A 14,193-nucleotide genomic window follows, 5' to 3' on the forward strand; every position below is an offset into this window, starting at 1 on the left:
TCGGTTTAATAATAATTAAGACCATATAATCACATCTATGCTCTGGAATGTCCATTTATTTTCATGTAGTGTGGTGGAATTTAGAGTATAATTGCACATGAATGGTACAGAAAAACATTCACTACTAAATTATCTTATGCCTTCATGACAGGTCAGCAATCTTTCTGACGGAAACTACCAGCTTCAGGATTCTCAAGGCAGGAATTTGCATGTATGTTGCGTCTACGTGTGCACCCAGGGAACAACTTAAAGTGTATCTTTAGTAAACAAGTGCAACATTACTGCTGATTATTTTGCATGTTTAAACATTATAGTCTGATCATTTGTAAACAAACAAAACCCCACACAAATACTCTTAATTCTAGGGGGAAAAAAATCTGTCAAACTATAAGTAGTTCTAATATGCTTCACTTGAACACACACCAAATTTCTAAAAGGTGCATACATTACCTTAGACAATAAGGTGTAAAAGTGAGTGTTTCATACTTTACACTGTGAAATGTGCATTTCTGATATTGTTTTATGCAGCATAAAGTTTAAGTTTAGATCAAAAAATTATAAATCCTGGATCCCCAACAGTTCATTTAGAAAACACCTCCAAGTCATGGCTCTCGCAGCAGGTTTAACAGATTAAACATGATGAAGTGTTCTACCTCCCTCTATTCAAGTATCAAAGAAAAATGAGGCTCAACATCTTTGTGTAGAATGTAGGTGAAAATGCAAAGCTTTAGAAAACAGTTAAAGGTGTTTTGAAATAACAGAATGAAACAAGTTCTTAAGTGTTTATCTGTCTTGGGCTGATAAGTACTTGGACTTTAAAACAATTTGATTAAACATGAATATTTGCTCAAAGGTGATAAAGCACATTTGCCTATAAATATATTTTGGAGAGATATCAACCTTGATATTTAAAACTTTTAAGTATTACTGACTTTAAAGTATTACTTGCTTTTGAATTATATTAATTTAATATTCAACTGAGCATAAATACTTGGCCTCATACTACTTACAATAAAATGACTTACTTCAGAAATAGAAAATTTTTAAAGCACTACAAAGAGAAATCAGTAAAGCTGTACAAATGTGTCTTTCAATGAAATGAGAAATCCTGCAGTACAGAAAGTATCTTATGCCCTTAAGGTTTCAGAGTGAGCTGATCTTCTTAAAATTTATGCCATTAAAAACACCAAAAAGTCAAAGAGAAGACTGCTAAGCACTGTTTCTACAAGTTGCAGCTATGATCCCATTCTGAGAGCAGTGCTCCTCAAAGTAAGCAACTTTCCACTTAGGCACACTGATTTTCAGCTTAGAAAGTCTAAGCTGGTTCTTAACATATTTTCTCTAAGTAGTATGAATAGTTTAAGGTCCTTCTTCCTTAAAGAAAAAAAATTGATGTCTCAGTAAAGAGTAATAAGAAGTATATCTTACTTTCAGACATTAGACTTTCTGGAATTGGCCCATCTGTAAAAACTTTAAGAATTATGTTAAAGTGTAGAATCATCACTCTGTGAAAACAGTGTAACAAAATTAAACATCACTGTGTTGAAACTTTTCCTAGCTTTAACTCAAAAATAGAAATCATGAGACTTCTATAACATTAATTTTAAAAACACACAGAAGTGAAAAGTGCTATTTTTCAAAAAGTACAATTTTTTTCCTTACTACATATCAACATGGAATGATTTCAGTTCTCCTGTACTAAAAGCTGGACTTTTAAAAAACTAGTATTGCAGTACTTAATATAATGATATTAATCAGTAGTGGCTTCAGTTTCAGCTGGACCCCTTATTAGTCTTCGAATTCCCCTTTTTCCTGCAGGACCTTTTGGTTTTGCAAAACTTTGCTTATGTGCATGCTGCTTGGGGTGTACTTCTTCATAAAGGAAGTCTGCGGTCAACTCATCCCCATTGTCTATCTCTATCTGGAAGAGATCAAATTAATAAAGAGTACTGCAAAATGAGAAAGTACAACATGCAAAACCTGTAAGAGCCAGTTGTCAAGTGTGAATGCTCACAAATAAATATACAATACCCATTCCAGCAAGAGAGAATCAAAGACCACGTGTAAATAGTTTCACTTTCATCTTTTTGGAGGAAGAGGAAGCATTGCTTGAATATACAATCAGCTATAACTTCTTTCTTGTTCAATTTAACTAGTGTTTAAAAGTTGATGCCACCACTTTATTCTCAAGTAGCTCTGCTTTGACACACTATATTCAAGAAATATTACTTATGGTTCCTTATTACGTAGGTTACTTAAAATCACTCTCGGACAGGGTTAGTGAACTTTGGCCTGCAGGCCAATCTAACTCAAGAGTGTGTTTTATAATTTCAAATAGTTGTACAAACAGAATAATAAAACAAGGAAGAATATGTGCCAAAGACCGTATGTGTCATGACAGAGCCTGAAATATTTACCATCTGGATCTCTTGTAGAAAAAGTTAGCCAGTACTTGCTACAGAAGGTGCTTCTTCAGACCTTTACCTAAAATACCCGTAGTTTGTAAGGACTTGTGTTTTCAAAGTTGAAGGTCTCAAGAATAAACCATTTCTTTGCCCATGCCTCACCTACATTTAAGAAACTAAATTTAAGAAAATTGGTAGCTCAGCTCCTAAAATTCAAATGTTTATGCCCATTCCCTCCTTCCCTAGTAAATGGATTCTCAACCACCGCACACAATTCAATTATAGGTGGAGACTGTAATTCCTTATTAATAACAAGTCTTGAGACATTCCCAAGAGTGTGGCTCTAGCAGCGCTGTCCAACAGAATGCTCTACAATATGGACGTACTCTCTGAATTCTGCACTGTGCAACGCAGCAGCCACTAGCCACATGTCGCTAAAGAGGACCTGAAATGTGGCTACTGGGATTAAGAAACTGAATGTTAAATTTTATTTAATTTTAATTTATATTTAAATTTAAATAGTCACATGCACTTTGTGGCTACTCTAGGGAGACTTGGGGTCATGACAGGAATGGAGAAGATCCCAAGGATTTATGATGAGGACAAGAAAAGATACTCATAAATCATAAAAGATCATGAACGACATGGAAAAGACAATAAAAATCTAGCAAAAACTGCAACACTTTTAAATAAGTAGACAAGCCTTAGATAAATACACTGACAGATATATTACTTAAAGTAAATGAGATGGATAAATAGGTAGGTAACCACCTTTCTAATGACATCCATTTGTAGTTGTCTTTCTACGATGTCTAGCAGAGGGCTCTTGCAGCTAGAATACAGCATCCGTTCTCTTATACTGCATGTGTACCCAGGCATTGAATAAATAAAAACTGTAAGGTAAAAAATAATGAATACAATTAGCAGCAAATCAACTAAAGCAAATACTGAACCTCAAAAAACTGTAACTAAGCCTTCTGAGCAAGCAACAAGCAACATGTTAAAACTAAATGTGTCACATACCTATGGACTCCAAATAGTCTCCTTCATGGGAATGTTTATATAGAAAGAAATGGTAGCGTGCTGAATCCTTGGGAATCCTCTTTGGCAAATCTTTTAGCTCTGTATTTGTTGTGTTGGCCAAAATAATAATTTCATTTTTTATATCTATTTCCTGTCAATAAGAAACAAAATATGCACATTAAGACAGATTTGGATATTTAAAATTTATAATCAAAATACTAGGAGAGAAGGGGAAAGTTACACAGGTTTGACTTTTTCCCATAAACACATCATACATTGCTTTTGTAGTTTAAAAACACAAATAAAAATACCCGGGAAACAAATAAAAAAATTTTAATCTACTAAAAATAGACCTCCATAAGCTACACGCTACCCCAAACAGCAGTCATTTCATAATCATTATGTCTCTTTCTTACCAATTGCACATAGTTGAGCTGTCTGTTGTTCAATTTTTCCAAAGCCTGAAAAGCTTCTCGAGAAATAGGAAAGGCTACTCCTTGCAGTGTTTGATGCTTAGTGTCCACACCCACGTCGGTTTGTACCTAAGTACAACATATTTAATGTACTGATGAATCTTTAGCATTTGGCAGTGGCTTATGGCAAAGATAACAGAACCCAGCTTCTATAAAGTGGTCATTCCACCCTTGCCCGTTTCAATGTAATTAAAATTAACACTGAAACCACTACAAACTTCAAAAGCAAATATTTCCCATTTGTTAACGCTCTGCTAGCACTCGTCAACATGCAGTGTGGCGCATCTTTATGAAAATGCTGGGAGTGAACTAAGTGTTAATGGTGCGTTTGGGGTTTTTGTTTAAGTTGCGCACAACAGCAATGCGCTACACAGGCTCTCTGAATGTCTTCAAGATTACATTTAATTATTAAATTTTACTTGGTAAAATTTACAAATAGTGATACATATATAATCACATATAGAACTTTACTTTGTTCTACTAGACATAACATGAAACACAAATACCATGCACTGAACTGAAAAAAGTACAAACGGTAAACAAAGACACAACACAGCTCAAAAAACTGCAGAAGTTCCAGACTCAGAGCTTGCATAACGAAGAACGTGGGTGTACAGGCACTGGAAGAAGAGTACTTCAAGAAAGCTTTCAATGCATATGTTTAAGACTTTTATACTTAATAAGTAATGACTAATACAGGGTCTCATTTGCAGTGTTGCAACAAAAAGTCAAATAGAAATTTTACTTTAAAAAAAGAATGGAGATTCTACAGCATAAATGGTACTAGATAATGAAAACATCATAGAACATATGCAAGTGCATACCCCAACACGATCCTCTGGGTTCTGATTGCAAGGAATAAAACAAACTATCAAACTTGTAAAAAAAAATCACATAAAAACCCCTACTCAAATTATTTGAGTTAAAGTAATATAAAAATAGATCCTTGCTATCAGGTTAATATTTAATAATATTTAATCATTTTACAGACTAATTTCTGTTAGTCTGTTCCTCAGACTAGTAAATGGTAGTTTATGCTACTTATTCATTTTTATAAATTCCAGTAGAAATACAGTACCTTTTATAGCATGTAACTAGAATAGATGCAGTGAACACATTAAAAAATGAGAAGCTATAATATGGATGGAATTTGTTAACTTGAATATGCTAAACGAATACATTCATATTTAAACACCATCCAAGTAATGTTCACAGAAGCTAATATATAGAGCTTCTAGAACTCTTCAATATCTCATTGCGTTTATATTTTATTTTGTTTGGTCATCACTATTATCTGAAATAACATAAAACAAACCTGCTTCAGGCAACCTCCTTAGATACAGTATTCTTGGCACTAAATGGATAACACACTTTTTCCATTATTTATATTCAAAGTACAAAGTTAAAAGCAGTTGTCCTTCTAACAGGAAGATCCACTGTTCTGTCACATATACTGTAACAAATGAAAAAAGCTATGCATGAAATTGATGGGAAGTTCCTAAAAACACACTCAGCATACTCTTCTCTCTAAATATAAACAGAATAAATGTAAGCTACCTAACCTACTTATTGTCTAGTTATCTCTGTATCTATTAAATAAAAATACATTCCAAAGACTTAAAATCTCGCAGCGGTTTCAAAACGGTAATTTACCTCATTTATTTTAATCTGCCGTAATTCTTCCTCAGCTGCAGTCAATGGGGCCGGCGAAGACTGAGAGAGCAAGTACTTTTTATATCCATGCAGTGACACATCCTCCTGGGAGCAGGGAAATGCGCTACTGTTATTCTCCAGAAGTCAAACCTCAGTGAGGTTACTTAGGACAAATGAAATTATTAACTTAACAGAAAATATTTCAACTGAAAATAAATACTGTCAATGATTTTACTATTTCTTATTTTTTTAATCCTCTATTCTATAGGTTTCAAAATTTTTAAGGGAAGAATCTATTCATCATTTCCTACAGTTTTATAATTATTACATCTTTTTATGAGTGCAGTGGTGGTAATGGCCAGCCACGTGACAAACCCAATCATACTTAAGTCTAAAGGACAATTATCATTAACCTTCTGGGGAAGCCTGTCCTATAGTTATTTAATAATCAACATATTCAGATTCTGCATTCTGATTATATTGACATAATCGTGTAATTACTCATAGAAAATAATGATAGTTCTTATTTCAAAGAAAAAAATATTCCAAAGAGGTTCTCTTTTCATCAAAATTTGGTGGTTTGGAAAACTGAGGACAGAATTGAGAAACCAGGCTAACTAATGGTGAATAAGCAAAGTATTCCCATCTGACCTTGTACTTTATATAACAGGTCTTTCTGAATCAGAATAAAAGACCTAAACAAGACAAAAACAAAAAAGACCCTGTTCAAAACTATATTTCAATTTCCCTAATTTGAGTGTATATGTATAAATACATGTACTTACATGTAAATTTTATAACAAAGTAAAATTGTAATAATTTAACTAAATAAAATAAATATATTATAGTTACTGTTTCCACAACATGGGTATAAATGCCCATAGTATCTAAAAATTACTTTATTAGTCTCTTATTTTCTAAGCCTATCTCCCCACCATGAAAACGAAGTGGTCAAACTAAACAGGGGTTGAACCAGTGCATCTCTAAGGTATACTCTAGTTTTTGAAGTAACAAAGGAAATTTCCACATATTTTTTAAAGAGTAAGTGCAATGTTTCAGTTAACTTATGTATCACATGAAACGTAACAATAGCTTCTCTCTTATGTTATACATTCAATCAATCTGATCTCATATCAATTACCCATTACCTAGGAGTTTTCCCACCGTGCATAATTACAAAAGTGTAGGTTTTGTACCTTTACTGTTCCAAATACTTCATCTTTGATGTGGCCGCCTCCAAACTCCTTTTTCAGAGTGGCTCTTGTTGCTGCATACAACATTTTCTGACGAACCTATTAAGTTGTGAAAGTTTTCTTAGAAGTTTATAGATGAAAAGTCACCATAACAAAAGAAAACACTGTCTGAACACATTAAAATCTTCAAGCACATTGAAAATGAAATAAACTGGGATAAAGCTGAAATCTACTGACTATAATACACTAAAGTGTGTATCCACAAACACACCCTAACACTAGCATCTAAACTATCAACAGCTATTCAGGTAGATTTCAATTTATAATACAGTTTTCAAAAAGTGAGAAAAAAATCTAAATTTTAAAACATACTCATTTTTGAAGCATAAAATGAGTTCAAAAATAAAAACTACTTAAAACACTATTAAAATGAGAAATGAAGTAACCTTGATACTGACATTTTACTAAAAGTAAATCTAGATTAGGTATTACTAACTAAGAATCAAATTTCATGGCCTATGACATATATGGTATATGCCATTATGAGAACAGCACATAAATTAAAAAATTATATATATATATTTATATATATAATTTATATATATAAATTATATATTATATATTTATATATATATTTATATATATATAATTAAAGACTCTAATAGCATGTATGGAAAACTAAAGATAACTGTTAACCAACAGACATCATTTCATAATCCTACATGGTCAAATCTAGTATCTCTTTCAGATAGAATATATGAAATTAAAAAAGAGAGAATGGTTTTTGAGAATGATATATAGATAATTTAAAAGTTACAGTTTGTCTACAAGAAACAAGAGAATTACTCTGAAAAATACTGGCAGTATCCATATATTTTGTCTTTTGTTCTATTTAGTCAAAATTGTTGTGTATCAAGCCCTGGCTGGTGTAGCTCAGTGGATTGAGCGTGGACCTGCGAACGAAATGACCAGGGTTCTATTCCCAGTCAGGGCGCATGCCTGGGTTGCAGGCCAGTTCCCAGCAGGGGATGCATGAGAGAGCATTATATTTCATATCAATGAAATACATTGATATTTCTCTCCCTCTCTCATCCCCTTCCCCTCTAAAGATAACTAAATAAAATATTTTAAGAAAAAATTGTTGTGTATCACTTGAATGGCAGCTATTAATAATATTTAATAAAGGACTCCTGGTCAACTCGGAAGCATAGGTACACACAAATCACTTCCTTGTGCAACTACAAGAAGGAATTACAACTATGTCAGAAAATTCAACTGTTTGAAGTCCAACAACCAAGGATTTAAAGACGCTACATTCATCCAGATGGTGAGAGAGGTGGAGACAGGGTGGAGAGGTCAAGAGATGCAGTGTGGCCTGGTGTGGTGTGGAAAGGCAGCAGCAGCAGTGGAATGGGCATGGGCGGTCCCACATTCACAGGTGGTGGATAAAACTGGGAGGGACACCCTGGGATAGGGAGCAAACACCCACAGCCCGAGTCCAGACCACATAGCCAGGGTTCCAGTACCAGAAAGATAAAAAAATCCCCACAACTTCTGGCTGTAAAAACCAGTAGGGATTGGGGCTGCGGAAGAAACTGCCGAATTTTCAGAAAACTTCACTTAGTTTTCTAAGGGGCCTGCACGGTCCTACAACATACACAAACCCACCCACCCTGGGATTCAACACCAGGGCAACAGCTCGAACAGCACCAGTCACATACAGGGAGCAGATGAGGTGAGGAGAAACAAAATTAATGCTGGGCAAACCCCCAGAAGCCAAACGGCAGCACTGTCCCCTGTCCAAACCCTCCCCCAACACAGAGCCACAAAGCAGTGAAGCAGGTTCTCCACCCCGATGATTACCTACAGCTCCACCCTATACAATTTACAGGTGCCTTTTACAAGGAGGCAAAGCAGCTCTACCTAACACAGAAACAAACACAGGGACAAAGAAATATGAGACAAAGAAGTATGGCCCAAATGAAACAACAGAACAAAACCCCAGAAAAAGAATTAAATAAAATGGAGATAACCAGCCTATCAGATACAGAGTTCAAAACACTGGTGATAAGGATGCTCACAGGATATACATTGAGTATAACAACAAAATAAAGGAAGAAATAAAAGTTATAGTAAATGAAATAAAGAAAACTCTACAAGGAACCAACAATGAAGGCATGGAAGCCAGGATGCAAATCAACGATTTGGACCAGAGGAAGAAAAATAAACATTCAATCAGAACAGAGTGAAGAAATAAGAATTAAAAAAAAAAATGAAGATAGTATAAGAAGACTCTGGGACATCTCTAAACATGCCAATATCCAAATCACAGGAATGGCCAGAAGGAGAAGAGGGAAAGCAAGAAATTGAAAACTTATTTGAAAAACTAATGAAAGAAAACTTCCCAAATTTGGCCAAGGAAATAGACATATAAGTCCAGGAAGCACAGAGAGTCCCAAACAAGTTGCACCCAAAGAAGACCACACCAAGACACATCATAATTAAAATGTTGAAGGTTAAAGATAAGAGAGAACCTTAAAAGCAGCAAGAGAAAAGCAGAGAGTTATCTACAAAAGAGTTCCAATAAGAGTATCAGCTGATTTCTCAAAACGAACTTTGCAGGCCAGAAGGGACTGGCAAGAAGTATCAAAGTGATAAAAACCGAGAACCTGCAACCAAGATCACTCGATCCAGCAAAGCTATGGTGTAGAATGGAGGGGCCATAAATTGCTTCCCCAAAAAGGTAAAGCTAATGGAGTTCATCATCACCAAGCCATTATTACATGAAATGTTAAAGGGACTTATTTAAGCAAAACAAGATCAAAACTATGAACATTAAAAAGGCAACGTATTGACAACTATCAAAAACTAAATTTAAAAAAAAAAAGAAACTAAGCAAACAACCAAAACAGGAACAGAATCATAGGTATGGAGATCATCTGGAGGATTATCGGTGGGAAGGGGGAAAGGGGAGGTTGAAGGAAAGGGTGTAAGGATTAAGAAGCATAATTGGTAGACAGAGGAATGTTAAAAATACTATAGGAAATGGAGAAGCCAAAGAACTTATATGTACGACCCATGGACATGGACTAAGGGGGGAGAGATTGCTGGAGGGAAGTGGGGTGGCAAAAGGGGGGAAAAGAAGGATAACTGTAATAACATAATCCATAAAACATACTAAAAACAAAGAGAATATTTAATATAATGTTCAATCAGTTCTCAGAATTATTACTCTTTAGACCAAAGTTTGCTTCATACTTTAAAGGTCTATAGTTCTTTATGACTGCCACAGATTTTAAGATTTTAAATCAATAATTCTATCCATTTCAAGGCCAAAACTTCTAAATCTAAGTACATCACCCCTAATTTCATATTACCAATCTAAGAATTTTTTCCATGATCATTCCCTTCTATGAGAAATGACTGTTGCTTCTTAACTTTCTGTTAGCCTAGGAATATTTCGGAAACAAAACATTGTAGCATTTAATGTTAAGCAAGTTACAAAAAAGCTACTTACATGAGAATGATCTGGAGACCATGCAATGAATATCCATTCATATCCCTGGGCATTCTGAGAATCCAACCTGAATAATATATAGCATGGCTGTTTGTCCTCCAACAGGGGCAAAACAAAGGAATCATAATCCTTATCCCAGGCATCTGAAGGCTGACTGCATGATCCAATCACAAGTTTCTCTATAAAGAACAATTTTTAAAAGATACATAAATGGTATGAAATAACAAATGACAGAGTAAGGAAGAACGGAAACATAAATTTATAGTTATTTCCTAATTACTATTATTCACATCAAAAATTTGAAAGGAAAATGCTTGCTATTCAAAAAATAATTATGATGTAAAGTATTACTAAAAACATATAAAAACTTTGTGATTAGCATGGTTAAAGTAATATTATATATTAAAAAACACAAGGAACTGATAAAAATGATCATAAACAGATGAGCTGGATGGCTGAAGAATGGGTGATATTTAGGAGATATTCTATCTCCTAAAATGCTTATGCTATAAGTTGCCAACAAACTATATTTAAATAAGTGTACCTCTCAGAAGATAACTTCTGAAGTAACACTGAACTGCACAGTAAGATATTAAATAAAACGAGATTTAGCTCCTGTTTGGCCATAGTGCTAATAATTTGTCCAGGACCATCAGTTGGTATAGCCACTTTAAGGAACTATTTGGCAGAATTGAGGAAGAGTGTGAATGTACTCCGCAGAAAGAACTCTTGCACTTATATGCAAAGATGTTCCCCGAAGAACTATATACTAGTGGAAACTGAAAACAGCCTCAATATCATCAATTAGAGAATGGGCATGTAATACGTGACACAGTCAAACGGTAAAATTCTATTCATATGAGTAGCAGTTATTAAAATGAGATGGAAGTATGTTATATTATTTATTCTTTGGAATTTTCCTTATTCAAAATTTTTTCTCAACACAAAAATAAAAATAAAACCAGAATATAGTGATTTTGGAAATAGTGTCATTTTCCTTCTGTAGTGGTATTTTACCATTTTACATAAATAGTGAGTTAGGGAGTAATGGCATTTATAATCTAGCTCAGTATTTCTAAAACATGTTGCTTTACGGTATGTTTATTCCTACTCAGTGTGGCAATATATACAGGAAAACTTCATATTTCCAAACTATTCTAGTATTTTTAATATATAAGTTGAAAATAGCAAATTTATTTTCAGTTTATAAGAGAACAAGTTATTTTTCTAAAGCAAAATATTTCAAGGTATTTAAGAAATTAGGCCAATGGAATATTTTAACACTGATTTGTGATTAAGTAGCTATAAATTGTTCAAATTCAATTCTAGAAGAATTAAGAGTCTCCCACCCAACCAATTTTTCCCTGTTTACAGATTTGAAACAATCAATTTATAATGTTACATTCTTATAACTTTTCCCAAAAGAAAGGGAAATCATTTCTACAGAACAGAGTGCAATCAAGCGGCGAAAACAGGAGAGTCTGAAATTCTTTGCTTCTACTTCAAAACTAACTTTACTGAACAATTCATCAATAACTTTTTTCAGATAATCAGCTGTTTACTTATTTCCATTCCGGAGATGGAAGCACTGACATCAGAAACGGATTGCCATGCAGAAACGGAGACAAAAATTACAAGAGGACATCATCACACCAAAAACAACATCTTTCTCTTTCCCTGCTAGTCAAGTTCAGAATTCAGAAGGTAAGCAGGGGGCCGTGCAACATGCCCAAAATGTACAGGGTCCAAGTTACTTAAAGGCGAGCTTTGAACTTGCTTCACATTAATAGCTCCAGTCACTGACAACTTAGAAGTTTAAAAATGCAACACCCAATAATCCAAGGACAAGCAATAAATAAGAATGTTAACTAACCATTTTCAATAGATATTTTCAGAAGTCGGTATTTTCCATTTCTTGCTCTGGCAAAAACATCTTTAACATCTTCACTTGCTATGGAAAAAAAAAGAAATACAAACCTATTTTTTTATACTTATATGTTAAAGCTCTCTAGTGCTACTTAAGTGAGGAAAAATAAATTACAACACAAAGCAAAATATCTTTAGTATGTAGCATCCTCTTATCAGTAATTTAAATTAAAAACTTAATGGTAAAAAAAACCCATAAGGGTGGACAGTGTATACAGCTAAGAAATATAAGTACATTTTTAAGTATATTAATATTAATTCTAATTTGTTTTAGCTAGATAATTCCATACAGAAATATCACTGGGAGTGAACATATTAAAAGTTATTCAAGCCCATTAATTAATATATAAAAATTTTGTAAAACACCTTTATTGCTTCTTCGAAAAAATGTTGAAAACCTGATTTCCTATTTTAGTCCAATGTCAAGCTTATGATAAACCAAAGTACCTTCATCAATTCATTTTGTGTATTTTCGCATTAAAAATAACATTAAATATCAGATATCCTATTCTGGTTTTTAAAAAAGTCATCAAAACGCATTCAGCTTATACTTTTGGTTACAATTTTCGAACTTCTATTTCTCAAAATGCTGGAATAAGCTCACTGAGTAAATATATATTTAACAACCTAAACCTTGTGCTCTTATTAAAGCTTCAGAAAGTTTCGTTCTTGGGTTGCAAGCTGGATGCCAAGGACCACTATTTCAGTAGTGCTTGCAATAAGCTCAAAAGTTACATATTAAAATGTAAAAACTAACGCAAACAAAAACAACGCTTTTAGATTTGAGACTATTTTGATTAGGTTTGTGTGTGCTGGGCAAGTGTGTACTGTCAACTACCCTTAAGATCAAAACACAGTGAAATGTTCATCTAGGGAAAGGATTCGTTGTCTATTAACAGGAAAAGCTTGTGTTAACATTAGAACTCATTAAGCGATCTCAAGTAACCCCGGGATATATTATTTGATCGTGATGAGGTGAGCGCTTCCAGACTGCCCATTTTCAAACAAGGAATGGAGGTGAGGTATAATTGCACATTCAATTGCCTGCACGGATAATTAAAAGCAGCCACACAGATCAGACTTTCCAGTTCCCTGGGGAAGTACCTTAAAAAAAAAAAAAAGACTAAAACATCCCGTACTCATCATTTCAGAATACATTTCATATTCCTGTTTTGGGAGAAAATGCAGAAGAGTTTGGGACCTCTTAGTGTAAATAAAATACATTCCAGCTTCTTTCTTTTGATAGTCAAAATCCTTGGCGCCTTAAAAATAAAAATTCTCCCGTCTCTGGACCGCAAAAGCCACATCGCCTCCGCCTTCCCAGGTCTTCCCTACCTGATGAAAAGGGGGAAAAGTTGGGCTATTTCTCGGGGACAGTGGAAGGCACGCCCCCTTCACCCAGGCTGCCTCGGAAACCAATTTCCTCCGCTCCGGCGAATTTCAGGTCCGTTTGCAACGTGGCGGCAGCCGGGCCCCGGCTGGGAGGGACGCAGGCCGGGGAGCTCCCGGGACACCAGAGCTTGGGGAGGCGCAAAGGCCGGGCTCACCCCGTGAGACCGACTCCCCGCGCTCCCGGCCAGACTTCTGCCTTGCCCGGCCCGCAACCCGCCCGGCTCGCCCGAGGCCTTCCGGGAGTCCCTTCCCCGCGGGACCCACCGGGCACCGTTACCTTGGATGCCGGTCTGATGGGACATGGCGGCGGCTGTGGGCTCCCGGGTCCGACGCTGACTACAGCGAGCGGCCCCGGCCGGTGACTCCAGGAAGTGGCGGCTCCCCTGCCGGCCCCGCGCGTCATCAGTCTGCGACCGGCGGCCGCCCCGCCCCCCGCCCCGCCCACGCGAAGCCGACGCAATCTCAGCGCGCCCCTGCTACTGTGCCCCGGGCTGGTGTTCGGGTGGGCGGGCTACAGTTCCACGTCCCCCGGCAGCAACCTTCCGCTCTGTGCCCAAGATGCCCGCCCTCCGCACTTGCCGCTGCTTCTCCCACTCCAACTTGGGGAAACA

The 14,193-nt window shown here is 35.7% G+C and overlaps 1 protein-coding gene across 1 annotated transcript; it reads right to left on the bottom strand.

The window, feature by feature from the left end:
* On the bottom strand, positions 1-13,975 carry TWF1 (twinfilin actin binding protein 1). Its single transcript, XM_037162326.2, has 9 exons — positions 13,860-13,975; positions 12,138-12,215; positions 10,265-10,443; positions 6,751-6,846; positions 5,555-5,659; positions 3,845-3,970; positions 3,429-3,579; positions 3,177-3,298; positions 1-1,921 (listed from the first exon to the last, which is right to left on the bottom strand). Exons 1-9 carry the CDS (start codon positions 13,882-13,884, stop codon positions 1,751-1,753), a joined length of 1,053 nt encoding a protein of 350 aa, XP_037018221.1. The 5' UTR covers positions 13,885-13,975; the 3' UTR covers positions 1-1,750.
* Positions 13,976-14,193: the final 218 nt, after the last annotated feature.

The sequence above is a fragment of the Artibeus jamaicensis genome, unplaced genomic scaffold (assembly GCF_021234435.1).
Source record: "Artibeus jamaicensis isolate MK-2021 breed Jamaican fruit bat unplaced genomic scaffold, CSHL_Jam_final contig_233, whole genome shotgun sequence".
NCBI lineage: Eukaryota > Metazoa > Chordata > Mammalia > Chiroptera > Phyllostomidae > Artibeus > Artibeus jamaicensis.

What these genes read in the sequence shown, in the direction of transcription:
- TWF1 (XM_037162326.2), bottom strand. Translation starts at nt 13,884, where the DNA reads ATGTCCCATCAGACCGGCATCCAAG. An exon ending in GGTCTCCAGATCATTCTCAT is followed by an intron (nt 6,847 to 10,264) that starts GTAAGTAGCTTT and finishes ACAACTTAATAG; the next exon opens with GTTCGTCAGAAAATGTTGTA. An exon ending in GGCAGATTAAAATAAATGAG is followed by an intron (nt 3,971 to 5,554) that starts GTAAATTACCGT and finishes TGTTGTACTTAG; the next exon opens with GTACAAACCGACGTGGGTGT.